Source organism: Pelodiscus sinensis, chromosome 2, assembly GCF_049634645.1.
Source record: "Pelodiscus sinensis isolate JC-2024 chromosome 2, ASM4963464v1, whole genome shotgun sequence".
Lineage (NCBI taxonomy): Eukaryota > Metazoa > Chordata > Testudines > Trionychidae > Pelodiscus > Pelodiscus sinensis.
The window spans coordinates 52,785,110-52,812,870 of NC_134712.1; the positions used below are offsets into that span (position 1 = coordinate 52,785,110).

The 27,761-nt window shown below is 39.6% G+C and overlaps 1 protein-coding gene across 1 annotated transcript in view; it reads right to left on the reverse strand.

Annotated features, from left to right (window-relative positions):
- The window catches only part of CRISPLD1 (cysteine rich secretory protein LCCL domain containing 1), a 66,941-nt gene that overhangs the window by 32,218 nt on the left and 6,962 nt on the right, over positions 1 to 27,761 (reverse strand). The window contains 3 exon segments of the mRNA XM_075920498.1: positions 416 to 531; positions 2,198 to 2,330; positions 2,727 to 2,845. Coding sequence (XP_075776613.1) covers positions 416 to 531; positions 2,198 to 2,330; positions 2,727 to 2,845 — 368 coding nt within the window.

A 27,761-nucleotide genomic window follows, 5' to 3' on the forward strand; every position in this document is an offset into this window, starting at 1 on the left:
TCCACCATAAGTGAATGGGACTTCCACGGTCCTGGACTTCAGTCAACCAACGGTATAATTTGACTCTAAGCATGTCAGCTCTATAAATGATGACTCTATTGTTTATTTAGTCATGTTATACATCTGCTAAAATAATTATGAAGAGATAACTTTATTGTGGCCTGATGTATCATTTTGTCTGGAAAATAAAGGTCTCTAGCTCTAGAGAGATTGAAAGAAAAAAAGTCAGGCAAGAAAATGGCCTGCTTGTGCTTTCATTCAGCAATGACTTAAGTAGGAATAAAGCATTTTTGTGGCTGTGCAGAAATAGAAAAAATTAATTTGATTTTCTCTGGAATTATCTCCTGGATTATGAAGTATTTTTCCCTTTCGGGATACCTTTTATAGTAAACGTTAGCCTACTACATATACTTACTTGGGAGAATAATTGCATACTAAGTAGACTGCTTTTGGCCATATCTGTCCCCAGATGTTCATATTATGACACAAGTTAATAGCACAACCTATCCTGCTACTTGTAGCCCATACCACCTAAATGACAGAAAACAAAAATACATGTGAAAATTAAAGGAGTGATTAACATGCACATGTACCCGAAACACTGAACTAACTGCACAACAAAGCAGTAATGATTCGGTCTCTCTCATACTCGTATGCACTTTTGGATTCATGCATGAAGATCAACTATTATTTAATGTTTGAATATTGAAAACCAAGGATGATGTACATTTGTCACTGCAAGTCAGATCTCTGGCTAGTATGAATCTGTGTTGTTCCAGTGACATCAATGGACTAATACTCATTTTCACCAGAGAATGATATGGCCATTCAGTTATGCCCCTCGTCACTAGGAACATTTTTATGCTGATGAATAAGGTAATCTGGGGGTGTATCTAACAGTGTAATCAAAATGCAAACATCTCATCTGAAGAACAGTTATATACACAAAAAAAAGTTAAGCTGTAAGAAGTTGGGCAATTACATATTACTGTTACAAACACAATCTAAGAACACAGAAGAAATTCAGAATTAGATAGGTAGACAATAGCCAGCCATGAGCAAGCAATTAACACAAGTAATTAAACTACTAACAAAGGGCTTCAGTCACTGAAAACACTCATGTCTACTAAAGACCACAGATTTTAAACAATTAGGAAATTCGTGTCACTGTAGCTGAGAGGCAATTTGTATTTCTTCATGAAGCTGAAACAAACTCTTATGACAGAATTTTTAAAAGTTTCTGAAAAACTAAAGGCTTGGATTTTCCAAAGTGTTGAAGGAGTTAGGTGTCCAGCCCCCATTTAATTAAACGGGAGTTACAAATCTCATTCTCCTAGGCCACGGGTGGAGAACCATTTTTGGGGCGGGGAAAATGACCAACAGAAAAATCAGTCAGGGAGCCACACACAAGTGAGAAGCAAAGATAAAACAAAAATCAAAAATTGATTGAGAAGGAGGAAGACACTCCCCCCATTCCTCTTGCACACTAGAGCTTAGGGGTGCCCTGGCTAGTAGATTTTGTGTGTCCAGCTCAGTTAAATTCCAATAAGTTAAATTCTAGGGTCCGTACCCAAAGCAAATGGATAACAATACAGACTGAATGAAAACTTAGGGTGTGTCTAGACTACATGCCTCCTTCGACGGAGGCATGTAGATTAGCCAGATCGGAAGAGGGAAATGAAGCCGTGATTAAAATAATCGCGGCTTCATTTAAATTTAAATGGCTGCCCCGATCTGCCGATCAGCTGTTTGTCGGCAGATCGGGGCAGTCTGGACGCGATGCGCCGACAAAGAAGCCTTTCTTCATCGGCACAGGTAAACCTGGTTTCACGAGGCTTACCTGTGCCGATGAAGAAAGGCTTCGTCGGCGCGTCGCGTCCAGACTGCCCCGATCTGCCGACAAACAGCTGATCGGCAGATCGGGGCAGCCATTTAAATTTAAATGAAGCCGCGATTATTTTAATCGCGGCTTCATTTCCCTCTTCCGATCTGGCTAATCTACATGCCTCCGTCGAAGGAGGCATGTAGTCTAGACACACCCTTAGTAAGGACCTTAGACTTGTGCTCCCGAGAATGGTAGGATCATGGTGCTTCCAAATTTTCTTTCAGGTGTTTCCCTAATACTGTCCTGCTGAGGCAACAAGGATTACAACTATGAACAACAGGAATAACTATGTGGTAAACCACACGCACATACCTGTGTATAATGAGTGCAAACAGGACCAGAACATCTGTAAGGACAATAGGGATTGCATTCTTGAGGGTAAGGGTAGGTGAAGTCTCTCACTTCGTCATACCATGCCTGGACATGAAATGTTGGAGGCCTATATCTATAAAAAACAGCAATTTCTGATAAAATTATAACCATACTAGAACAACTCTAAAAAAATGCATCTTTCAACACTCTGGCTATGTCTACACAGCAGCGTTATTTTGGAATAACTGATGTTGAGATGGAAGACTTCTTACTCAGACTCTTGTAACCCTCATTTTACGAAGAGTAAGGGAAGTCGTAGGAAGAATGCTCTAACTTGGACTTCCTGCTGTGTGTACAGCCTCAAAAGCTGAAGTAAGCTATTTTGACAAACTACGGAATTGACGTAGCTCAAGTTACATAGCTTATTTCGGCTTTAGCCCTGCTGTGTAGAGGTACCCTCCGACTTTAAATAAGAAGTAGATATCCATATGGTTAAAAATAATGAGATAAAAATCATATCTTAAACTACCTTCCCCAATGTGCCCCCAAATTCTGTCCAATTGATGGAAGAAGGCTTGCAGGTCCATGTTCCCATAGACAAGTTTCAGCCCAGGATTCTGCAGATCTCTCCAGCTCTACATCCCACACCTACAGTTCCAGAGGGAAAAAAAAGATAGCCACAAAATATATCTAAAGTAGAGCCTATTTCATGTATTTGAAAAGAATCTCACCCAAACTATTTATTTAAGTTTCTTGTTTTTCGGTTAAAAAGGCAGCTTTAAATAGCTTATGTCCTATTTGTGTTATGTAAGTCTTCTCACAATATTAAAAAATGACTCCCTCCACCCCCCATCTAAACAAATGCAGCAGGAGTTGTGTAGTGCAGGAAAGATAAATTATGAAATTGACAAGCTTAGTTCTATTTTCCAGGTTGCTTTGTGAGATTTCCTTTTGTATCAGAAGGTACAATTCTTAGCCAAAAAGGTATTATCCAACACATTTTCAGAATAAAGGTCCCTGCCTCAAATCAACAGTTTATCTGAAATGAAAGGGGTTTTCTCCTCCTTTTTTCCTACTAAGCTCTTTTAGAAATAACATACCATCCAAACACCTACTTGAGGAACAGTGCAATCTTCCAGAATCTAAACAAAATTATTGTCCTTGCTGTATGGTTGGGCTGGTAAAATAAGTTATGTTCACCATGTGAAGCAATTCAGTATGCCACCAAGTGGAAAATATTTCTGTCAACTCCAAAGTGGTTTACAAAAGTAAAATAAACTGATATATGAATTATGGTCTGTTTATCACAATGTCCTTTAGAAGCAATTGTAGGAGTCAGCTTATTGCTGAGAGACAAATAGAAACTTGGAAGTTCCCTCTCTTTCCAGCCATATGAAACCTCAGCTTCTCTGTGAGCATATCACTAGTAGAGCATATCTCCACATCTCACTGTGTTTGTATTGTCTGTACAACTATGCACTCACCATGCAATATTAACTTTAGAAAAGGTTTTTGTCAAAGTAGAGCAATGTATCTTTTTTTTTTTTAGTTCAAGCACCATTTAATGCTGCCTGACTTTGTCTAATTTCTTAACTGATAGTTACAGAAACTGCTTCCAAATGTTTGAAAAGTTATCTTGGATTGACTGGATCTGAAATTCCTCAGGTAGTCAGACTGGAATCAAGGATTTTCTATGAAGCAAATACATTTATTGATGGAAAACAAAATTATACCTTTGTATTTTTGCTCTAACAGTTCCTTAAACATGAATTTGTGTTATTAAAAAAAAGTTATTCCGTGCGTCCTAACACCACTTTCCCATGAAAAAGCTGGACTTGCCATCTAAAATCTATAGCAGAATCAAAAACTGAAAACTGACATGTCTCAAGAAATTCAGCCAAAGTTTCATGAATGTTATCATAGTCAATGTTTCATTGTCATATCTTGCTATGTTGTTGCAGATCTGTTTGCCTCGTAGGGCATGTCTACACTAAGAAATTATTTCAAAATAACTACATTTGAAATAACAGCTCCCGGAATAACAAAATTGAAATAGCATGTCCCCACTACAGGAGAACCTTAAAATTAGTCCAAGGCAGGCTCTGTTATTGTGGATACACTAACTCCTTAGTGTAGACCAGGGTTTAGTAACCAGATACTTACTGTAAATTCAATGTGCTTTTGGTTACACATTTTACCAAGAAGTTTAGCAGACTTTGATCTCCTATTTCAATAAAAATTTGATCATAGTACTTCCAGTCTCTGAATACTATCTCTCACCGCACAAAAAATTATTTCAAGAAGTCTCTAACAGAGTGGCTTCTTTCTTCTCTTTAATCATCATCAAAGGGACTCGCTCGAAATTGAGGATGGTTGTCTTTCATCCATTGTCCAATTCAAATGATCAGTGGGTCTGCTGATGGCTCGTAAGGCCTATTCTGGAGCCACAGATTCAGACTTTTTTTTTTCTGAGCAGAGCAGGCAAACCACAGGTATTAATTCAGGTCATAGCATGCTCTTTTTGTCACTTCCATTTTTCTGTTACTTTGAGAATCAAATGCAATTTCATTTCTTCTCTCAAGCAACGTCTAGACTGCAATCCTCTTTCTAAGAGGCTTTTTCAAAAAAGAGCGTCTAGACTGCAACCAGTACTTTCGAAAAAGCAAGCCGCTTTTTCCAAAGAGAGCACCCAGGCAGTCTGGATGCTCTCTTTCGAAAAAGCACAGTTTGCATTCCATAGCGCCTTTTTTCGAAAGAGCACTTTCGAAAAAAGGCGTTATTCCTCATGAAATGAGGAGTGCCACCATTGAAAGAAAAGCCGCGTTCTTTCGATTTTATTTCAAAAGAACGCGGCAGTAGTCTAGACGCAGGTGAAGTATTTTCGAAAAAAGGCTACTTTTTTCAAAAAAACCTTGCAGTCTAGACACAGCCTTAGATTTTGTTGGATTTTTTTTCCTGTAAAAAAATTTTACTTTTTAACAAAAGTGAAAGTTGAAAATTTTTAGCTAAGAACTGTTAATCTATTTATTTCAATTGTCTACTATTTTTCTACAAAAATTGAAAAGTATCTTCTCTGAAAAAATTACATTAATTTTTCATTTAGATGAAAAATCCAATTTTGTCATAAAGATGTTGATCAGCAATTTTTGATCAGCTCAACTTTTGTTGTCACCTCTCCTCAGCTTCTAGTATTTATCAGGGACTGAAGACTTTTTGAACTTAGCTCATGAGACCATCCTTTTTTGTAGGTAGGAAAGGAAGGGCCAAAGAGGGGTGATGATATCATTGCCTGGAATCCATCCTAGAGAGAGAAGGCTCCAGACTGGGAGGTGCAGAAGGAAATGTCACACTGTCGGGGTATGTCTAGACTACATGGTTTTGTCGACAAAAGTGGACTTTTGTCGACAAAACTATACCTGCGTCTGTACTGCAGCTGAGTTCTGTCGACATAACGTTGACAGAACTCAGCAGTTTTGTCGACCTCATTCTGCGAGGAATAACGCCTTTTGTCGACAGAGTTCTGTAGATAGAAGGCGTTATTGCATCTACACTGTCCTTTGCGTGTACACTGTCATGTCGACAAAGTGGCTTGCTTTGTCAACAGAACTGGATGTAGTCTAGACGCTCTTTGTTGACAGAAGCTTTGTCGACAGTATCTGTCAACAAAGCTTCTGTTGACAAAAGCCTGTAGTCTAGACGTACCTTCAGAGCCCCTACACAACTGGGCCTTTCTTAACCCTACTGCTGGTACTGCTGCACCACTGAAGAAGAAACCCTGTGTAAAAAAAAAATCTCACTTGGGCTGAAGATACTCCAACAAAGCAACCTGGGTAGCTGACACTTTGTTGAAGTTTTTCCATTTGTAGATTGTCCTATGTCACTTGTTTTGTTTCATTTTTGGAATACATTTTTTAACTTCCTGACCCAAGTTCCTCATATTCTTGCACGGACTAGGTAGTTCGAATTAAAACTCCTAATTTGAACTACCATTACTTCTCCTGTTATGAGGAGTAATAGTAGTTCGAATTAGGAGCTTTAATTCGAACTACCTAGTCCGTGCTGTGTGTAGCCGCGGGCAGGGAGCTCGAACTACGGGGCATTTAAAAATGGCGGCGTCCGGGAACATGCAAATAAAGCCTGGGATATTTAAATCCCGGGCTTCATTTGCAAGTTCAAATGCCTACATTTGCCAGCCTAGTTCGAACTAAGGTGGCAGTGTAAACATACCCTAACATAAAAATCTAGAGTTCTTATGTATCAGTAGTCCTCAGAATGTGGCCAATTATGGTACTTTGAGGCCCCAATCATATTTTATACTCTGACTGTTCTCAAGTGCTCTGCCACAACAGGTCAGCCCTAACCCTGTAGATCCAGATCTTAGAAGATCTCTGATACATAGATATATCCTCAGTTGGAATAGAGCTTCTACAATGGCTTTTAAACCACTACTCTACTGCTGCTGGATTATGGGTTGTGGCTGGGAAGGGGGGGAGGCATCAATTGTGGCCAAAGAACTTTAGGTGATATGACATTAGTATCCCTGCCCTCAGTGAAACCCAGTGAGCAGGAGAAGGACAGCTCAAAGGACAAGGAATCAGATATTATTTTCCTGATGCAGACTGTCAAACTCAGAGTTATATTTGCCAACCAAACTGAACTAATCAACTAATTTAACAAACTCAATTTTTGAATCTAAGAATACATCATGATTCTTTGATTTAAACTCGCAGTGAATCAATATGCTATTGTTATTAGCACATATCCCAAAACTTGATGATGATACCAAAATGAATCCTGCACCAGGCTTGATCAAGTTCTCTATGGTGTATCAGTGACAGATCAGGTCATCCTTCTTCGCAACTTTAAAGCTAGTATCAGATGGGATTCAAAACTATGGAACAGAATCATCAAACGTCCATTGAAAAAGCATTCTTCTTCCTACCAAATGCAGAATATGAACTTGTCACTAACTTTGTTTCACCCACGAAATAAATCAAAGAAATCATGGTAACACCCATAATCTAAGCACTGGCATTTTGTCGACTGTCGTTGTCCAGTAATAGGATTGCACAGATGTCTGTATTGCTCAAGCTATGACTGGAAGTGATGACTACTGGACTGATGGTTCTCTCATCCGCTCAATCAGGACCATCAGACTGGCACCTAAATGATGTCTGCAATGGAAATGATGCAAACAGAAAAATCAACATCAAGGCACTCAAGGATCCAACAAAGTATGACCTCATGCATGAATGCCTCACAAAAAAATGACATATATCAGACAACTGGAATGTTTTGTCTTCAGTGCCTCCAAAGACATGCTAGGGCTGTACTATGAAACATCTTGTGAAAAATTTAAAATTATCAGGAGCTACAGGATTTGATCAGTCACAAATCAAGCCCTTTTGTGTCTGACATCAATTGTGTGCAAAACAAATCCTGTCACCAACGAGGAAAAGCAGAAGTCCAAAAAATAATTAGTGACGTGAAGAACACATGGTGGCTGGATAAATCAAAAGAACTTCAACTTCCTTCAAAAATCCATGATATACTTGGATTCTTTAAGACTGTTATAAACTATATATAGCCCATGTTTCTACAAGTCAACCCCCCTAAGATTTAAGGAGAAGAGATAATCAAATAAATGCAAGTCATCAATGCATTCAGGAAGGATCACTTTGAGGATTTCCCCAATCTGTTTCTCTGCTGTTGATTTCGGTGTTTTCACCTTGATACCACAAAATCCAATCAGAGATGAACTCTGAATACGTGTGCGGTGCTATTAAGCAGATGAAGTACAGCAATACATATAGAGTCAATAGAACCCCTGCAGAAATTTTACAAGCACAGGAGGGAAGAATTCACCTCACAGCTATACACTTTTGTTCTGAAAATCTGGAACTATGAAGAGACTCCCAGATGAATTTAGAAATGCTATGACTGTGACCATTTTTAAGAAAGATAAATCCGACTGTAGAAATTATGGAGGAATCTCTTTGTTAGCAACTCCAGGAAGGTCCTTGCAAGACTTCTCCTGAAGCATCTTCTTCCTCTTGCAGAACAGTTCTTCCTGAATTTTAGTGTGGAGTTAGGCCACTTAGAGGCATTATTGACATTATTCACTGCTTGCCAAATGAAGGAAAAAATTAGAGAACAATACAGACCACTATACCTGGCATTCATTTTTCTGACTCCATTACCAGGGAAGCATTGTGAAAAATCTTCCTTAAGTTTGGATGTCCACCTAAATTTGTCACTATTCTTCATTTCCTTCACAATGATTCTGTAATAGATCAATTATGGGCTTTTTAAGGTTTTATGGATATTTAAGGTTAAAACAGCTATCAAGCAAGGCTCTTTCATTGCCTCAATAATCTTTTTCATCTTCCTTGCTGCAATGCTTTTTCTGATCAGCAATAAGATCCAGGTATGAGTGCAGCTAATCTACTGAATTGATGGGAAGCTATTCAACCTTGTCCATTTCCTAACTAGAATCAAAACATCACTGACTTCAGATATTGAGCTTCCGTGTGCTGACCATGCTGTAGTGTGTGCTCTCTGAAAAATAGATATTCAGGTAATCATTGGTGTCTTTGCTGAAGCAGATCAGAAAATGGGGCTGACACACAACATTCAGAAGACAATATTGCTCCATCAGTAAGCTTCTAGTGCATAGTTATCAGCACCGGCAATACAGATCCATGATAACCCTCTAGCAAATGTTGTACACTATGCATAACTTGAAAGCAACCTCTCAGAACAGCTGGTCTGGGTAAAGAATTCTAGTACCAGCAAAAATGTTCTGAGGTTTTGATCAGCTGAAAAAAAGGGAGTATTGAAGATTGCAACATCAGAACCAAAACCAAATTCATGGTCTGTAAGCTGTTGTGATCTCCACCATGTTCTGTAGGGTTGAAATGTGGACAACATACAATAGACCTCTTAAGATGCTGAAGAAGTATCATCAATGCTGTATGTACAAGATTCTCCAAATCCGATGGGATGATAGATGCACTAACATCAGCATTCACTTGCAAGCTAATATTACAATCATACAAGCAATTATTACTTTTCATCAATTTAATTGTGCATATTGTCTGGAGGCATGGTTCCAGACTGCCAAAACAAATCTTCGGCTCTCAACTCAGCCAAGGCAAACATGCCAGAGGAGCAGAACAATCTATAGGCTAATATGAGGAAATGCAATATTGATATCAACTCACGGGAAAGTATGATCCAGAATCAACAATAATAGAGGAACTCAGCACTGACACACAAGTTATAATTTTTTTTATTATTTATTCTTTTCTTAGGACATCAGTATTTGGCACAATAAAATAATCCATATTTTAATACGTTTAATCTCAATAATATAATACAGTTATCATACACTTTATAATAGCTCTGATAACTTCTGTTTCTTATAAAACTTTAGGCATCAAATTCCTTCTACAAAGTTCACTCAGTTTCATTTCAATACATTTGCAAAACATCTGAGTATCTTAATAGCTCATAGCAATTATATCAAAAATCAGATCATCCGTATCATCATCAGAGAAGGTCTATGAAAAATGTGTAATGAAAAATGCAGAAATCAATACATCCATTTAGTTTTTAATAAGTTTTATAAAAAGATACATTATAAAATAAACCTTTGTAAAGCAACATCTTAACTGATTACCTGTGCCATCTGTTTTAGGGTTCTTTTAATGTCAGCTATATGCTGGACTTTGGTCTGGCACCATCAGGACCTGAGTGGTCATGAAGAAGGGAATTTGCTGGACCAAGGAAGGTCAGGCGTCGGGCTCTCCCAGGGCTCCCCTCCTGGACACCAGCTCAGTCAGTGTGCTGCCCCCAGCTGGTGGCAGTGCTCCACTCCTGGCAGCTGCTCCCTTTTCCTAATCAGTGGGGCTCCAAGTCCCAGCTGACGGTGGCTCGGCCACAGGGGCTCCATGTCCCCAGCTGGCAGCGGATCCACAGCCCTGGCTAGCAAGGGCTCCATGTCCCCGACCAGCAGAGCTCTGCTGGCAGGAATCCCTGCCCAGTCCTGCTCTGGCTGACAGCAGCTAGCTGGGCTTCCTGCCCCCAGGACACTGGCCCTCCACCCTGAGCTCCTAGCCTCTAGCAACATCTGTGGCTGGGGCTCTCTGGTTGAACAATATCCTTAGTCCTGCTAGACCATGGAAGCTGCCAGACCAGTGAGTCCCTGACAACAGAGGTTCAACCTGTACTTAACTAAAGAAACAGGATTCAGTAGTTTAAACTAATTTTTTGGAGTTTATTATATATTTGCAACAGTAGCAACTAATAGCATAGACTATGAAAAGGAAAAATGGTATTGGACTACACTTAGCTAACACTAACTACAAATTTGGTTGATAACTAGAGTCTGGCATATCAGCGGATATCTGTTTCGTAACCTCAAATAACTGCATCCACCAATGCAGATGTAATATCTATGGATCATTTTCATTGATAGTGGAGTGGATGTGGATACTCACACAAGGTTCTTCTCCCTCTGCCTGGCAAAGGGTGGGGAGGGACACTGAGCAGACCCCACACTGCCAACAAGGAGGAGGCATAACAAGTTCCCCTTGATCACTCAAAAATCTCTCCCATCATGTTGACAATGTAGATGGGTGCAGAAGATGGACACTGTTCTATGGGGCTACCTCATTGCTGGCAATTACCATTAAAAGATGCCTGTCCAAGGAAAGTATTTGATGTCATTCGGAGGACTCCATCATAACTAGCCCATGACCTCAGTCTTCTTACAGATGTCGTCAAGTTTCGGGAAGCAATGTGTTAAAGGAGACAGGCCACTTTATCCTATTTCTTTGTTCTTACCTGACTTGCTTTTTTTTCCTTGGAAGTGCTGAAATGGACCAATCAAATGGTGTCTCCTACTTCTCCCTAAGATTTGAAATGTCCAAAAAAAATGAAAGTCATCCTCTCTCATCATCCAACTGGGGAATGGGACATCAACATTTGAGTTCTTGTAACTGTGAATGGAATTTTCCAGGCTCTCCGAGTAGCACATCTTGCCATAGGAGCTTCGTGTAAGATAACCATTTAAGCTTTAACTGTTGGTACAATCATCTTGGGACATACCTTGAGCAGTGGCTGGCTTACTCCGGTCAGCAAGTAAGTGGGCCCATTTGAGGAGCATTCCCTGATCAATTTTGCAGTTAAGCTAGTTAAAGCTGCAGTTTCTCCATCAATATTATGCTTGTTGCTGAACTGTACATTTTAACATTCACATAATGTATACAAAGTCTTCCATATTCTTTGATGTGCTTTAAATGTGTTTTAACAGTCCATTGTACAATGCAAAGTCACTTCAAGAGCTGTTGTTCTCCAGGAAGTCACATCAGCTGTATAAAACCTTCCACCTATGTTCTCTGTGTTTTCATATCAATGGCAGAATCTTAGTATGTATAGCTAAACTTGAGTCCATATATTAATCAGTTACATTTTGATTATTATATTCTGTGAGCAAGTATCATTATACACACTATTTTATTTCCTTTTTTTTACTGCCTCTTTTAGCACAAGCGTATTTTACTAACTTGATAGCAAAAACATGCTTAATTGTGAACTTTACTTACTTCTTTACTTTATTACTTAAGCTAAATAAAAACAAGAAAAAACTACAATATAAATGCAGTCTCTTTCTTTCCTCATAGGTTTGCCCATGAGATCCTTAAAGATTACAATATTTTGTCCAAAGCTGTACCACTTATGATTTATTTCCCTTTTACACATAATTTTAATTAAAAAATTATATTCTATCAAGTTGTCTGTTTACTACTGTTCCTGGTACATCATATAATATCAATGTTGATATTAATTTAATAGGATTTTAATACATTCATTGACAAGATAAAATTAGCTGTCCTGATGAAAAATTGTGATTAAAATGTATATTAAAAAGTCAATTATTTATCTGATATTTGAGAGGGAACAGTTGGTTCTCTCTTAGGGTACGTCTACACTAGCTCGTTAGTTCGAGCTAGGTAGGGTAATGAGGGCAAGCGGAGTTGCAAATGAAGCCCGGGATTTAAATATCCCGGGCTTCATTTGCATGTTCCCGGGCGCGGCCATTTTTAAATCCCCCCTAGTCCAAACTCCGTGCCCGCGGCTACACGCGGCATGGAGTAGGTAGTTCAAATTAAAGATCCTAATTCAAATTACCATTACTCCTCGCCTATACATATAAACTTTGCTTCTGCAGCAAATTATGCCAAATTTCCTACCTTTTCCCCCTTGAAACACACACCCCTCATCTGTGAAGTTACTCTAGAGCATTAAATTAACTCTGTGTTCTTTATGGGAAAAGGCCCCAGCCATCTGCTTCCATAGTGCTCCCATTTAAAATAAGTACTATACTATTAACCCTACATGATAAGTGGTCTATTGAGATCGAACCTAGAGTACCAAAAGCACCAGACTCTACCACCTGAGTTAAAAACTGACACACTTATTCTCTGTCTGATGCTATTCCGAAATAACATAACCCACGTCTACACCACAAGCAGTTATTTCGACATAATGTCAACATAATGGTAAGCTGGAGGACTTCTTACTGCAATTCCTGTAACCCTCATTTTACGCGGAGTAAGGGAAGTCGAAGGAATAGTGTTGTTTCTCAGATGTCCTGCTGGTTGGACAGCACCAAAAGCCAAAATAAGCAATTTTGACTTAAGCTAAGCAATTGACGTAGCTGAAGTTGAGTAGCTTAATTCAGCTTTAGCCCTGCTATATAGACGTGCCCTGTGTGGACCAATGAGTAGAAGAGGACAATGCAGTTATCTGCTGTAGCAGATTGACAGAAAAGTATAGTGCTTTTCTTCTCTTCTGGATGGTTTCATTTGGTTAATGGATTCTTTCAGAAAGGAGAGGGGAGAAGAGGAGGGGAGCAAAAACATTAAGACCATGGCCTCTTCCTAACTAAAACGACATTCTGAACATCAGACAGAGCTATACATTTACTGTTCAGTGAAAAAATACCTCTACTTCTCCATCAAACAAAAAGGATTAATTGGAAGATGTTTTTATTTAATTTATATCTTGCTCTGGGCACTTTCAACAATTTCACATAAAATTATATCTTACATGGACATATTATTACACATTCGGTGTTATCCAGACAACACAAAATAATTAAGCTTCTCAATAACACTACTGTCAATCTCTATCTCATTACTCCACCATTTCCCAGAAATGAGTTGCAACCAGGAAAATTAATCCAAATTAACTGAAGGTGTGAATGTGAAATGAGGATGTTACTCAGAATTAAAATAGTCTAAATTTGATTTAGCTTATGTCACTCTGGAACTGAATTAAACAGAACTGAATTAAGGCCATTTTAATTCTAAATGAGAGTTTTTAACTAGCCCACCTCAAATTCACACCTTTAGTTAATTCAGATTAATTTTTCTAGGTGTCCCCATGCAGACAAGCCCTTAGACTTTTTATTTTCCTTCTGGTTCATGTCTGAATTTATAGTGCATCCAGGAAGAAGACAATCACAATACTAAATAAGGCCAGGTCTACACTAGGAACTACATTGGTACAGCTGTGTCTCTCAGTGATGTGAAAAAACACAAGCTGAAAAAGATCACACAGGATCTTTTTCTTATACATGTCTAGAAAAGGGTCTTTTTAAGTGGATAAAAGTATTTGTTTAGTTTAAGGGATAAGTAGAAAAATATTGCCTGCAATGCTGATGGTGGCTATTGATGTAAAGTCTACTTTAGTAATAAGCCAGCAAAGAAAATACAAATCTAAAACACTTCTATGACTGCTGTGCATGAGCACTCATATTCAGAGGCTATGTCTAGACTATAAAGGTTTTTTTTAAGAAGTGGCCTTTTTTCAAAAAAACTTCACCTGAATCTAGACTGCTGTCATGTTCTTTCAAAATTAAATTGAAAGAACGTGGCAGGTTTTTCAACAGCGGTAAACCTAATTTTACAAGGAAGAACGATTTTTTTTTCGAAAGAGCTCTTTCAAAAAAAGGCATTCTTGCATGCAAACAGGGCTTTTTCGAAACAGAGCATCCAGATTGCTTGGGTGCTCTCTTTCGAAAAAGCGGATCACTTTTTTGAAAGTGTTATGGCAGTCTAAACAGTCTCTTTCAAAAGAGGTTTGTTGTCTACATGTATCCAGAGTGACATTTCAATAAAAATCAATTATGTAAATCAACTTCTCTGTTCAAAATTGAGGTGTCAGAATATCCATTTAATCAGTCTCCTCAACTCAAACTTCAAAGCTTGTTAACAGTGAATGAATGGATATTTTGCCAAAATTTGCTTTTGTCTTTGACTAACACTAAGCCAAATCCAGGTTCTGTTGAAGTCTGTAGGAATTTTTGCATTGATTTCAATAGCATCAGGTGGCTAAGCAGAACTAGGGATAACCAATTAAATAGAATTTTATAACTGGTTAAACATTATGCTTAACTTATGGTTAAAGCAGGAGCAAGTGGAGAGGACAGGGGGGCTGGGCCTACCATGGAGAGGGGCTGCTCCGGCCAGCGGGTCGGAACAACTCCTGCCTGCAGTGTGCCGCCTGCTTGAGCCGCTCCTTGTCCATGGCAGGTGGGGAGCTACTCCAGTCCCAACTGGTTAATCAGTCACATATCTAAGAGGAACACCTTTTCATTATTACTTTCAGAGCCCAAGATGTTAATTTTACAAAACTTACAGACTACTGGACTTTTAACAATTAATTTTCAGTAGTTGGGACAGAATCATTCAGCAATTCCAGTCAATCAGTTGCCTGCTGACCCAAAGCCTATGAGACCAAAGCACAGAGCTCTGACACTCTTAACATAACCCTAGCTCAATATTCAACATTGACCTGTAATAATGACATCTTCACAGCAACTACTGTGAAGTATGGTAGCTGTGTGTGCAGCCACAGGTGTTCAATTTTCTGTACAGGATAGACTGTGCTTAATTTGTGTCAGGGCTGAGCCCCAACACCACTAAGCTCAGCAGTTCATAGCCCAGGCACATCTGAGCTCACTGCATCAGTTATGAATGTAAAAAACTGTTTGAGCTCCAGGCACCTCTTTCATTACAAATTAAGTACTGAGGGTATCCTTTTTGTAGGACAATGGGCAAAATCCGAGCAAAAGTCATATTTTCTTTTAGGATCTGTCCTCCCTTCTATCATTGGTGAGTTTCAATCCCTTTCTTTACGCTTTGCTTTTATTGATTTATTTAAAAAAAAAAGGGGGGGGGGGGTTCCAAACAAATAAAAAAGACACTCAGAAAAATGAGTCTGAATTTGCCGAGAAACTTTTAGTAAATTGTGAGAAGAAGAAAAAAATACATCCTTCTTCTCAGAAACCACTTAGCCTCTGCTTTTATACTCTCCTCCTTGATCACCCATGGGGCAAGCACAGATCTAAATTAACCCTTCTCATGCACTAGGATTGTGGAACACCTTCCTACTTTATAAACACTCTCAGAAAATCCTGAAGTACTTTTCAGTGGAATGTAGAATACAAAAATAACATTTTACATAACTAGAAAGAAATCCACATACAGGAAAAAGAGAAAAAAGGCATAATGAGGTGTACTGATGGCTGAAGTATCTAATGCCTATTTTATTTCTGTTTTCACTAAAAAGACTGATGAAGATTAAATACTCAACTCAACTAATATTAACAACCAAGGGAAAGGAACTCATGCCAAAAATAAGGAAAAAATAGGTTAAAGAATATTTAGATAAGAGAGATATAGTATAGTCAGCAATACCCAATAAAATTAATCTTAAGGCAATTAGATACTAGTAGAAGCAACCAAGTGACCATTAGCAAGAATCTTTATGACAGATGAAGTCCCAGAGGACTAGAGAAAGATAAACATAATACCTATCTTTAAACAGGGGAACAAAGGGGATTCAGGGAATTACACATGAAATTCAATAAAGACAAGTACAAAGTACTACTCTTAGGGATCATAACATCAAATGTGCAATTACAAAAGAGGAAATAATGGGGTTGTCAGTACTACTGCTGTGAAGGATATGGGGGAGCATATCACAAATTGAATCTGAGTCAACAACATTAAACAGTTGCCAAAAAAAGATAATATAATTCTGGAATGCATTAACAGGAGTATCGTACGTCAGACATAGGAAATAATTGTTTCACTGTACTCAGCACATCCTTTAACCTGTGTACTTGTGCAACCATTCAAGAAAGATTCAAATGACACCCACCCAATTAGCAGAGTGCCCACAACTAAATTTTTGGGTTTTTGGTGATGCACATTCATATATACTTTGGAGTACATTAATATCTTTCCACACATGGATGGAAAAGACTTGCGAGAACATTGTTCAGTACTGGTGAGGCCTCAGCTGGAATATTGTACCTAATTCTGGGCACTATGCTTTAGAAAAAGTGGTGGACAAACTAGGGAGTGTCCAAAGGGGCAGGGAGGTCGGACTTGATCAAAGATCCTGACTTGTAAGAAAAAAAGATAAAACAAAATGGGCATGAAATAACAGTGTGAGCGTCTACACAGCTTATTCCGACTTCTGTAAACCTCATTCTTGAGTAATAATGCCTATTCCAAAATACCTATTTCAAAATAGCAGTAGTGTGGACGCTCCACTGCTGCTGGTTCGAAATAGCTCCTCCCCAGGGCCATTCAAAGTAAATCCCACCTAGTGCCTTCTGGGGCTCTAAATTGAGGTAGTAAATTGAGGCTTGGGGAAGCCTGCCTCAGACTAATTTTGAGGCTTCTCTGTAGTATAGACGTGCTATTTCAAAATAAGCTGTTTTGTAGTATTTCTTCCAGAATAGCATATTTCAAAATAAGCGTGTAGTGTAGACATACCCTAAGAATAGGTTGGACAAACACTTGTCAGGGAAAGTTTGTTTCTGTTTTCACTAAAAAGACTGATGAAGATTAGATACTCAACTCAAGATAATAATAATAATAATAAAAAAAAAAGATAATGATGACCTCAAAGTCCTTCCATGCTTATGTTTATAGGACTCTATAGAAGTAAAATAGTGAAATTTAAATTAGGTAACGATGGAAATAAGTACAGTGATTTCCACTGACAGTAAACATTTACCATGGCATGACAAATATCTCACAGCTGTATGCATTCTAAATAATCGGAATAAAATGGTAAAGGAAATACCATGGTACAGCATGGTATTTACGTTTTAATAGCTTCCACTGCATTTTTTTAAGACTAATTACATTGAGAAGGGAAAAAGGATGGATGAAATATTAGATGAAAATACCCTGGTCAAATAACCCAAAAATAAATCAAAATGAGTAGCCTGGTGCCAGAATATTATGCAAGTAAGAAAGACGAGGTGCCCAGAGCTTCACTTTATAATGGCTATATGTTCCAGGTAATAATAATATTAATTTAATTACACATCCCATCCAAAGATCACAAAACACTTTACAGATAGCTAATTAATCCTCTTGGTATCATTTTAACATAGGTTAAGTGTTATGTTCTTTCATAGATGAGTACAGTAACACAATCAGTTGTTAAGGTCAAATTCTTCAATGTGGATGACTGAATTCAGACTTCTAAATTTATATTTAGGCCCTGTAAAGAAATTAGTGGAAACTGGTAATGCTCAGTTCCTCTGTGAGTCAGACCGCTTATTTAAATAGTCAGATATGCATCTAAATCTTGTATTTAGCCACCCAGGTTTGACAACATTGGACTTAGTGTCTTACTTAACGCCACACAGTTAGTCAGTGACAGAAGTTGGAATCAAATAATTCATTTCTGCTCCAACCACTACAGAACCCTCCTTCCAAATAGGAACACAAATATATTATTCTAAAGACTACTACCAGTTCCATTATCAATCATTAAGCATATTTAGAATAGTAAAAAAAAAAAAAAAAAAAAAAAAAAAAAAAGAGGGGAGAGATCACATTATTATGCTTTCTCTTACTGAGGAAAATAAAAACACATTTTCTGCTATAACACTGAAAACTAACTGGAAAGAAAGTGGAAAGAACTTTGTTCTATTCCAATTATGACAGACTGATGTTTATAAAACATTTTTAAAAGATCACTACACAGACTCAGAGAATTCTGCTACTCTTTTCTAAAGGAGTAGAAAGCAGGAAAAACTGTGGCTTTTCCCTGGAAGCAGCAGAGTGGTCTGACACCAAAAATATTGTTCCTGGACACTCAGTAAACGGCACTGCGTTTTGAAATAACCCTGTATTACAGTTTCATGTGTTTGTGGTTTTGGTGTTAGAAGAATCAAAAACAAAAATAGGAACAGCAGAAATGACTAATCACTTTTAATTGTCAATCTAAACATATTAAGAGCTTGCTGACATATTCATATATTTCTAAGGTGACCTGGAATAGCATCTGCGCTGCAATGTCAATATGGTTGTTTTAAAAGAGCAAAATAGATTAAAAAGAACCCATAATATTTTAAAACCATCTTACTGACTGTATAGTCATATTGTTATGGAATGGCAAAAAAACTGTAATAACTGACCTTAATTTCCCAACACTCTTTACTTAGTAAGAGCCATTTACTCCATTTCCATTGCAACTTATTCATATCTATATTTCTATCCTACTGTGAGAAAAAGAGAACCTTACGTATTCCCTTGATCACCTCCTATCACCATAGCAAGCCACTTTTTAACAACTTTCCCATATAATATATCAGAGATGTTGTGGGAAGTAACACCAGTCTCCTAGATACTGTGGTTTGATGAATATTAGCTTTTTAATGGTGACTCCTGTGAATCTGATATTAATACAGCAGAAATGGAATATCAGAAAGGATGATACAGTAATTAGACATGATTTATCACCCAATAAGATATCTGCTTAAATATATTTAATAAAAACCAGATTTAAGCAACTGTCTTGAATCCAGAGTTCCTTGACATTTTGATTCTGAGAGGCAACACAGGACCCAGAGCAAATATAGTAAGCTATTTATCAAGTATTTGTCTTTCTTGCAAATGCACCCCCATTTTATGACAAGAAATGGTATTGTTTTCACATAAAATGAGAAAATGTTCTCATTAGGAACTAAAGCTATTTTCTTTTAAGAGTCACTTTTCTGGGCCTCACAATCCAGTTTGGTTTATGGAAAAATCAAGGATTGAGGGTACCTCTTTGCTGTAGATGACAGGCCAAATTCATCCGTATTCAGGGGGAGAGTGTCATCAGTCAATATTTCTCAAACAAATCTTAAATCAGATTCCCAGTAAGATATGAAGAAGAAATGTTAGCATTACAATCTAAATAAACAATTATTTATGTTCTTACTATAGATTTTACCTTTTGAGCTCTATGTTCTGCTATTGCAAATGAATAATTTTGCTAGCAATGGCAAAAAAAATTCTCTGACAACAAAATAAAAATGACAGATGAATTACATCCCTCCTAGTGTAGTAATATTTTATTTTTGTAAAGATCTTTTAAATTTTGAAACAGTAAACCGATCTGCCACTTTCCCTCTTCCAGCTTCTGTGCTTGGAGCCACTTAGTTGCTACTGGCATTACATCAAAGTCATAACAGGGACTTACCCACTTGTTCACTTGGCCACTTTCAAACTGCAGAATCCTTTGCTGAAAAATGCCAGATAGAATAAGAGGATAAGTCAACGTCACAGTATTCTTTGATGCAGCGGCAGTAGCCTCTCAGCACCAGGCAAAGAAGCTGTAGCACTTCCACCAAGCTTTGAAGTGAAGCAGGAAAGTGGAAAGCCAGAAAGGAAGCAGACAAGTTCACAATGAAAAGGGAGCTAGATTGTTTGGGGGTTTTTTAAGTGCCCTCCACCCACTTAAAACATTCCACAGACCAGTTCTCATCACTAAAGAAATAGGAATTGTGTTTTTCAAGTGTCCCTGTGAAGCTCTGGAAAAGCTGACAAGAAGACAAACAAAAAATGGAGACATGCCAGAGATGTTTCAGAAAGCCCTAAGAACTTAAATATGGGCATTGATATACAGCATGGGGAAATTCATCAAAGTGTGGAGGGACAGTGAGAGTTCTTTTTAGTTCTTCACAATACATAGGGATACAGAGACGGACTCTACCACACATACTATGACTCTCTTCTCTGAGTGTGCTGTCAAATGGAGCTGATAGATAGGTTGTGGCTAACAGGTATGGGTAGTGAGTATGGGATAACTGGAAAATTATACAGATCCTGTGTCTCAAAAGAACCTCACATTGTGTGACTAATGTCTTTAGCCTTGATCCCGGCCTGCCAACAGGTTGTTGGGCTTAATACCCTTTTACTGTCACATCTACAGAATGTCTTTGTACACCACTGGGTCACTGTCACCTGAAGTTTTATATTATACTATATTCTTAACTTCAAGAGGAATTTGCCTGAGTAAAGATTAAATAAAAACAGAAAAAAAACCTCGAGCAAGCATGTAGCCCCAAATGTGTGACTCTCAAGATACACAATACAGGCAGTCCCCGAGTTACGCGGATCCGACTTATGTCAGATCCGCAGTTACAAACGGGGTTTGCTGCCCGTCTCCATGGTCTGCTGGAGACCAGCAGACCAGGGAGACGGGAAGCAAAGCCTCTGAGGACGCCGGCAGCGGGACAGCCGCGGCACGTCTGGGCTGTCCGCTGCCCACGTGCTCCGCGGCTTTGCTCCATGTCTCCCCAGACCAGGGAGACGGGGAGCAAAGCCGGGGAGCACGTGGGCAGCGGACAGCCCAGACGCGCCGCAGCTATCCCGCTGCTGGCATCCTCAGAGGCTTTGCTCCTCGTCTCCCTGGTCTGCTGCTCTCCAGCAGACCAGGGAGACGGGGAGTAAAGCCGCGGAGCACGCGGGCAGCGGACTGCCCAGACGCGCCACGGCTGTTCCGCTGCCACCGTGTAACGCGGCTTTGCTCCCCGTCTCCCTGATCTGCTAGAGACCAACAGACCAGGGAGATGGGGTGCAAAGCAGAGCAAAGCCGCGGAGCACGCGGGCAGCAGACAGCCCAGACGCACCGCGGCTGTCCCGCTGCCGGCGTCCTCAGAGGCTTTGCTCCCCGTCTCCCTGGTCTGCTGGAGACCAGCAGACCAGGGAGACGGGGAGCAAAGCCGTGGAGGACCCGGGCGGCGTGACCGCGGTGCATCTCGGTCCCCCGCCCGCGTCTCCCTGGTCTGCTGGGGAGGGGGGGGTGCAGCTAGTATGCCCTCTCCCTCCCCCAGCAGTCCAGGCTTTTCTCCGGACGCCTGTGGTAGAGCAGCTGGGGCGCTGCCGGTTGGTCCCGCAGCGCCGCTCTGGGCGCTACTGGACCAACCCGGCAGCACCCCAGCTGCTCTGCCCCAGGCGTCCCCAAGTCAGCCTCTGCTGAAACTGACCAGTGCTGACTACAGGAAGCCCGAGGCAGAGTTGCTCTGCCCCGGGCTTCCTGGAATCAGCTGCTGATCAGTTTCAGCAGCAGCTGACTTGGGGACGCCTGGGGTTCTTAAGTTGAATCTGTATGTAAGTCGGAACTGGCATCCAGATTTAGCCTGTTGAAACTGATCAGAGGCTGATTCCAGGAAGCCCGGGGCAGAGCAACTCTGCCTCGGGCTTCCTGTAGTCAGCCGCTGGTCAGTTTCAGCAGCTGGTCAGTTTCAGCAGCGGCTGAATCTGGACGCCAGTTCCGACTTACATAAAGATTCAACTTAAGAACAAAACTACAGTCCCTATCTTGTACGTAACCCGGGGACTGCCTGTACATCAAATGTCCATCTTTGAATATTTTTTTTCTCCAAAGGGGTCAGTCCTCATGCAGTAACTCTGAGATGATGAGGTAAGGCTTCATGCCTTTGAAATGTGAGGCTCCATGAAAGCAAAGGGTCAGCCACAGTCTTAAAAAGGACAGCATTGTGTCTGCATAATCACTTAGCATTATAAAAAGACACCAGAATGATGTGACCCACAGAGGAACAAATAGATACTGCCACATTACAAATTAATAATAAATGTGCTTATTTCTGTTATAGCCTGTGTGGGTACAAGAGAGTAAAGCTCTGTAGATGTTAACTATTTCTGTTTTCATTTTCTGTTACAAATAAACAAAATAGGGATCAAATTCTGCCTTCAGATACACAAATATAGTTGCCAATGCCATATGGCTACATCTAAGAATAGAACTGGGTCTGAGGTAAATGAATGTCATCAGTTTTTACCTCCTTTCCCAGATTTGCAAAACTAAATACACATTGAATCTCTCTGGGACCTGAACGGTGCTGAACCAAAGAATTTGCCGAACCACAGGAGGTCAATATTATCTAGCAACGTTACCAAAACTTCCAATGCTTACTGAGCTCTTAGAAGACAGCTAGGGGTTAATTAGAGCTAAATAACAGCACAGAACACTGAGAGCCAGAACTGGTGGCTGCAAACAAACTTTTGGGACTGAAGGACACTTGGATACATCCATGATAAGTGGACATCCCAGCTAACTAAAATCATGCCGGAACACAGATTTTGCCAGAGCAGAGAATGCCAGACTAGACAGGTTCAATTTGTATATTTTTTTAAAAATTGTAAATTACAGATTTATGGTAATTCATAGACAGAATCAGGCCATAGGAAGACTGAAACAAACAATCAAATAAATAAATAAATAAACCTACCTGAAGCAGTTACAGTGATTATTAACATAATATTCTCACTAAATGCCAAAGCACTAACAAAATTAAAAGTTGCATTAAAGGAACTATTTATAACAGAATTAAATAGAATTCAGAACTTGCAGCAGTACAATACCGGAATGAAGATGTTATGTGCACTATACTTAATTCACTTGTTCCTTTTGTTCCAGAAGAGGGAACTATCTCTGGCAAATAGAAGAATACATGGAAGAGGAGAGATGTTTAAAACAAAATGTATGGCTACCTCATGTAAAAGATGCCTGTGGAAGGTTTTACTTGTGGAGGCCATTTTTGTGGTATTATACAGTTGTTTAGGAATTAGGGTTGCCAACTTTCTAATCACACAAAACCAAACAACCTTGCCCCACTTCCTCTGATGCCCCCTGCCTACCCTTCTCTGAGGCTTTACCCCACTCACTCAGGACTAAAGTCAAAATAAGCTACGCAATTCAAGCTACGCAAATAGCTTATTTCGACTTTTGGCACTGTCTACACAGCAGTTATTTCAAAATAGAGCACTCTTCCCCTGACTTCCCTTACTCCTCATACAATGAAGGTTACAGGAGTTGGAGTAAGAAGCCCGTTATTTTGAATTTATTTTGAAATAACAGGCTTGCTGTGTAGACACGCACTACATTATTCCAGAATAACTGACATTATTCCGAAATAACGCTGCTGTGTTGACATTGCCTCAGAGGCTGTGGACAGTCAGCAAGCAGCCTTGTTTCCCCTTAATGCTCTATCGAGTTCTAGTCAGACCTGAGCCACTCCTGCAGTACAGGTGCACGAGGGGGCTGTGGGGAACAAGAAAAAGAAAAGCTCCTTATGCTACTGAGTAAAAACATAATGCTTGAACAATACTAGGCAGAGTGTAGGCCTACATCTGTACAACATATGCACATTTCCGTTGTATGTAGAATTTTCATAAAGGATATTATGACTCATAACTCAAAGTGATGTGGTGAAAAAGAAAACTAGGATTTAAATGAAAGCTTATTTTATAAAATCAGGGTCTAAATAATTAGTATTCAGCCATAGACATCAGGACACCCAGTGGAATCTCAGAAAGCCACACCATAACATCATCTTATACAGTTGACATTGTATTATTGCAAAACACCTCAGGTTGAGGCAAAAATCAAAATCCAGTCATTGTAATGTCATCAGGAAAACACACATTATTGTTTATTTTATTAATACCATTATTTCCTTCTGTCTGCTTCCCACATCTTTGTATACTCTGTTCTTTGGCTGCACATCTCAAGTAAGGGGCAGCAATAGTTTCGCTATGTCTACACTGCGAAGCTATTTTGGGATCTCTGCTATCCCGAGGGTACGTCTAGACTACATGCCTCTGTCGCCAGAGGCATGTAGATTAGGCTACCAGGCATAGGAAAATGAAGCGGCGATTTAAATAATCGCCACTTCATTTAAATTTACATGGCTGCCGCACTGAGCCGACAAACAGCTGATCAGCTGTTTGTCGGCTCAGCGCTGTAGTCTGGACGCACGGGTGTCGACATCAAAGGCATTTGTTGACAACCCAGGTATACCTCATCCCAGGTATACCCTCATCTGGCGACAGAGGCATGTAGTCTAGATGTACCCCAATATAGCTATTCTATGTCTTAAGAGCAAGCCCGTTATATTGCTCGTTATTCTGACATACTGTAAATCTCATTGCACAAGGGTTAAGGGATGGTTTGGAATCTGGTGCTGTGTAGACAGCGAAAAAATTTCGACATAAGTTTTTTCAAAATTACCTCGAAATAAACTATGCAATTTGCGCTATGCAACTTGCATACCTTATTTCAAGGTAAGGATGCTGTTTAGATGCACCCTTTGTGTATCTCACAAAGGGATATGGAGGCACCAGGCTCTTCTCCGTACCCACACTCCACTTAGGGTACATCTACACAGCAACATTATTTCAAAATAACTAACGTTATTTCGAAATAACTCAGTCTGAGTCTACACAGCAGGCAGTTATTTCAAAATAATGTTGAAATACTGTCAAACTGGAAGACTTCTTACTCCGACTCTTGTAACCCTCTTTGTACGAGGAGTAAGAGAAGTCAGAGGAAGAGTGCTCTCTGCTGAAATAAGTGCTGTGTAGATGCTCCCAATTTCAAAATAAGCTATTTTGAAATAAGCTACACAATTGATGTAGCTCAATTTGTGTAGCTTATTTCGAGTTAAGCCCTGCTGTGTAGACACACCGTTAGAGAGCACACAAGAAAACTTGAGGAGTAACAGGGGAGTCTTTTATACTTTGATTTCTTTTCCTTTTGTTTTTGTTAAATTCTGCTTTACCCAAACATCTGACAAAGATTTAGGATATCTCTCTCAGTTAAAGGCTGAACCTTTTCTCTTTGACAGCTGAGGGCTGGAAAGAAAGAGTGCAACTCAACTTTCAATTAGACTTGATACTCCTAATGTAAAATACAAACAGAAAAAAAATCTTTTTATAGGGATAAAATCCAAACTGGGTCTGCATAGATCGTTTTTTTATTGTTGCTTGTACTTCAAATATAAATTTATAATTTGGTCCTCCACTTTTATTTTTCAATTAACAGACGAGGTCCAGTTCTATTATGCTCATTATTTATATTAGAGATACATTTAGAAGCCCAGTCATGAACCAGGTGTCAACTGTAGTGCTACCAATATCTAAAGGCAGCTAACACATCTTGCCAACTTTCAACTTAGTTTTGAAACCCAGATCCAGAAATCAAAGGACGATATAAACTTCTAAAAGAAGACATTCTACAAGTGATGATGCCTTATCTTGGAAATTAATATTTATTTTAAAGAAAAACTTCTTTTTTATTATTAAAATATATCTATGAATATGAAAATGTTCAGTGTCTGTCTCAGCATTTAGTTCTCTATGTACCATATTACTCACAGCCCCCAAAATATTAAAGTTGCAAAGTCAAGCACTCAGAAAGCACTCAGAAGTTAGGAAATGCCAGAATTCAGGTTGCCTGTGCAACATTAGATGAGTATGCCTTATGATGCAGCCTTTAATTACATGATCACATATTTTTTTCACAGGGCTCTGGCCTCATCCAGTGCACAGAATGGATGGAATTGAGGAGCTATACAAGTCTTTATAATCATATATTTTTTCAGTATGTGTCCCAAGGTTGAATACACTCAATTCAACACTGCTCTATACATGGCATTATTAATTTCCTGTTGAGCTGTGTTCATCACTATACTATCTACGGGCTGAATGCTCAAAAGGAGTTAGGTTCTGACTTCTATTTAGGGTCCTAACTTTTACTAAAAATCAATGGAAGTGAAAAGTAGAAGTTAGGACCTTTGTCCAAAAGTAGCCTGCCCTCACCTATCCCCTCCCAACTTTCTAAGCAATACATCCACACTATCAAGCCCATTATTCCGGAGTCACGGAATTTGAACTCTGTAGTCCTGCGTTTCACAAGGAGTAACACTATTCCTGAACTTCTAAGTCCAAAATAACGTTAGTGTAGAAACTCCAATGCCGCTAATTTGAACTAATTGGCTTACGGGAGGCAGCTCCCCATTGTGCTTCCTGGGGCTCGGAGTCTGAGGAAGGCTACGTTAATGTGGATGCGTTACTTCAGACTACATTCGATTCTTCCCCGTAGCGAGTACAAGGAACTTCAAATCTGTAAAATTGGGTGCCCAGAAGTTGAACTTAGTAAATTTGAAATAATCGCCTAGAGTGTGTCTAGACTACAGTGTTTTTTTTGAAAAAAAGTGGCCTTTTTTCAAAAAAAGAAACTTCCCCTGCATCTAGACTGCTGCTGCGTTCTTTCGAAAGAACACGGCAGTGTTTTCGACCGTGGAAAACCTCGTTTCACAAGGAAGAATGCCTTTTTTCGACAGTGCTCTTTAGAAAAAAGGTGCTATGTAATGCAAACTGTGCTTTTTCAAAAGAGAGCATCCAGACTGCCTGGGCGCGCTCTTTCAAAAAAGTGGCTTGCTTTTTCAAAAGTACTGGTTGTAGTGTAGATGCTCTTTTTTGAAAGTATCTTTCATAAAAGCCTCTTTTGAAATAGGCTTGCAGTCTAGACATAGCCCTAGTGTAGACATGACCTAAGATATAAGAGGTGGTATTTTCTCCATTGTACATAAGAACAGGCATATTGGGTCAGACCAAAGGTCCATCTGATACAGAGGCAGCAGCACAGGGTGGCGACAGCCCATGTCCAGAGGAGGGGCTGAGTTCCCGGACCTGGCACGAGCTAGAACTGAACTGGCTCCTGCCTGCTTGGCTCCTAATAAACTTTTCATGCAGAGCCCCAGCGGGGGTAGGTCCCAGACCCGGCGCAAGCCAGCAATGAGCCAGGCTGCTAGCCAGCCTGCTAAAAAAATGCACTGGCAGGGCGTGGGGAAGGAAATGCATTTAGTCTATAGCATTAACTGATAAGCTTTTGATTATCGGCTAATCGATTACATCCCTAATTTGCGTAGCTCAATTTGTGTAGCTTATTTCGAACTCCAGGTGCAGTGTTGATGCACCCTAAGATCAGAAGTGTTCTCTAATTTTGGGTGCCCAATCTCGAACACCCATGCTCTTATTTTTCAGAGTACTTAACATTATATAATATTGTGTGTGTTCAAACACAATGGACTTCAGTTGCAGCTGTGAGCACTAAACACTTCTGCACATCAGACCTGATGGTCACACATCAGGCACTCAGAAAATGAAGAAAACGCAATTAGTGACAAACTTAAAAACCAACAAATAGTCTTGTAGCACTTTAAAGACTAACAAACCATGTAGATGGTATCATGAGCTTTCCTGGGCACAGCCCACTTCTTCCGATGACCCAAGTGTTTGGATGTCCAGAAGGGGGGGCGGGAGAAGGAAAATAATTGGAGAGGGGAAGAGAGGGGAAAAAGAGGCAGTGGGTATATAAATATCAAAAG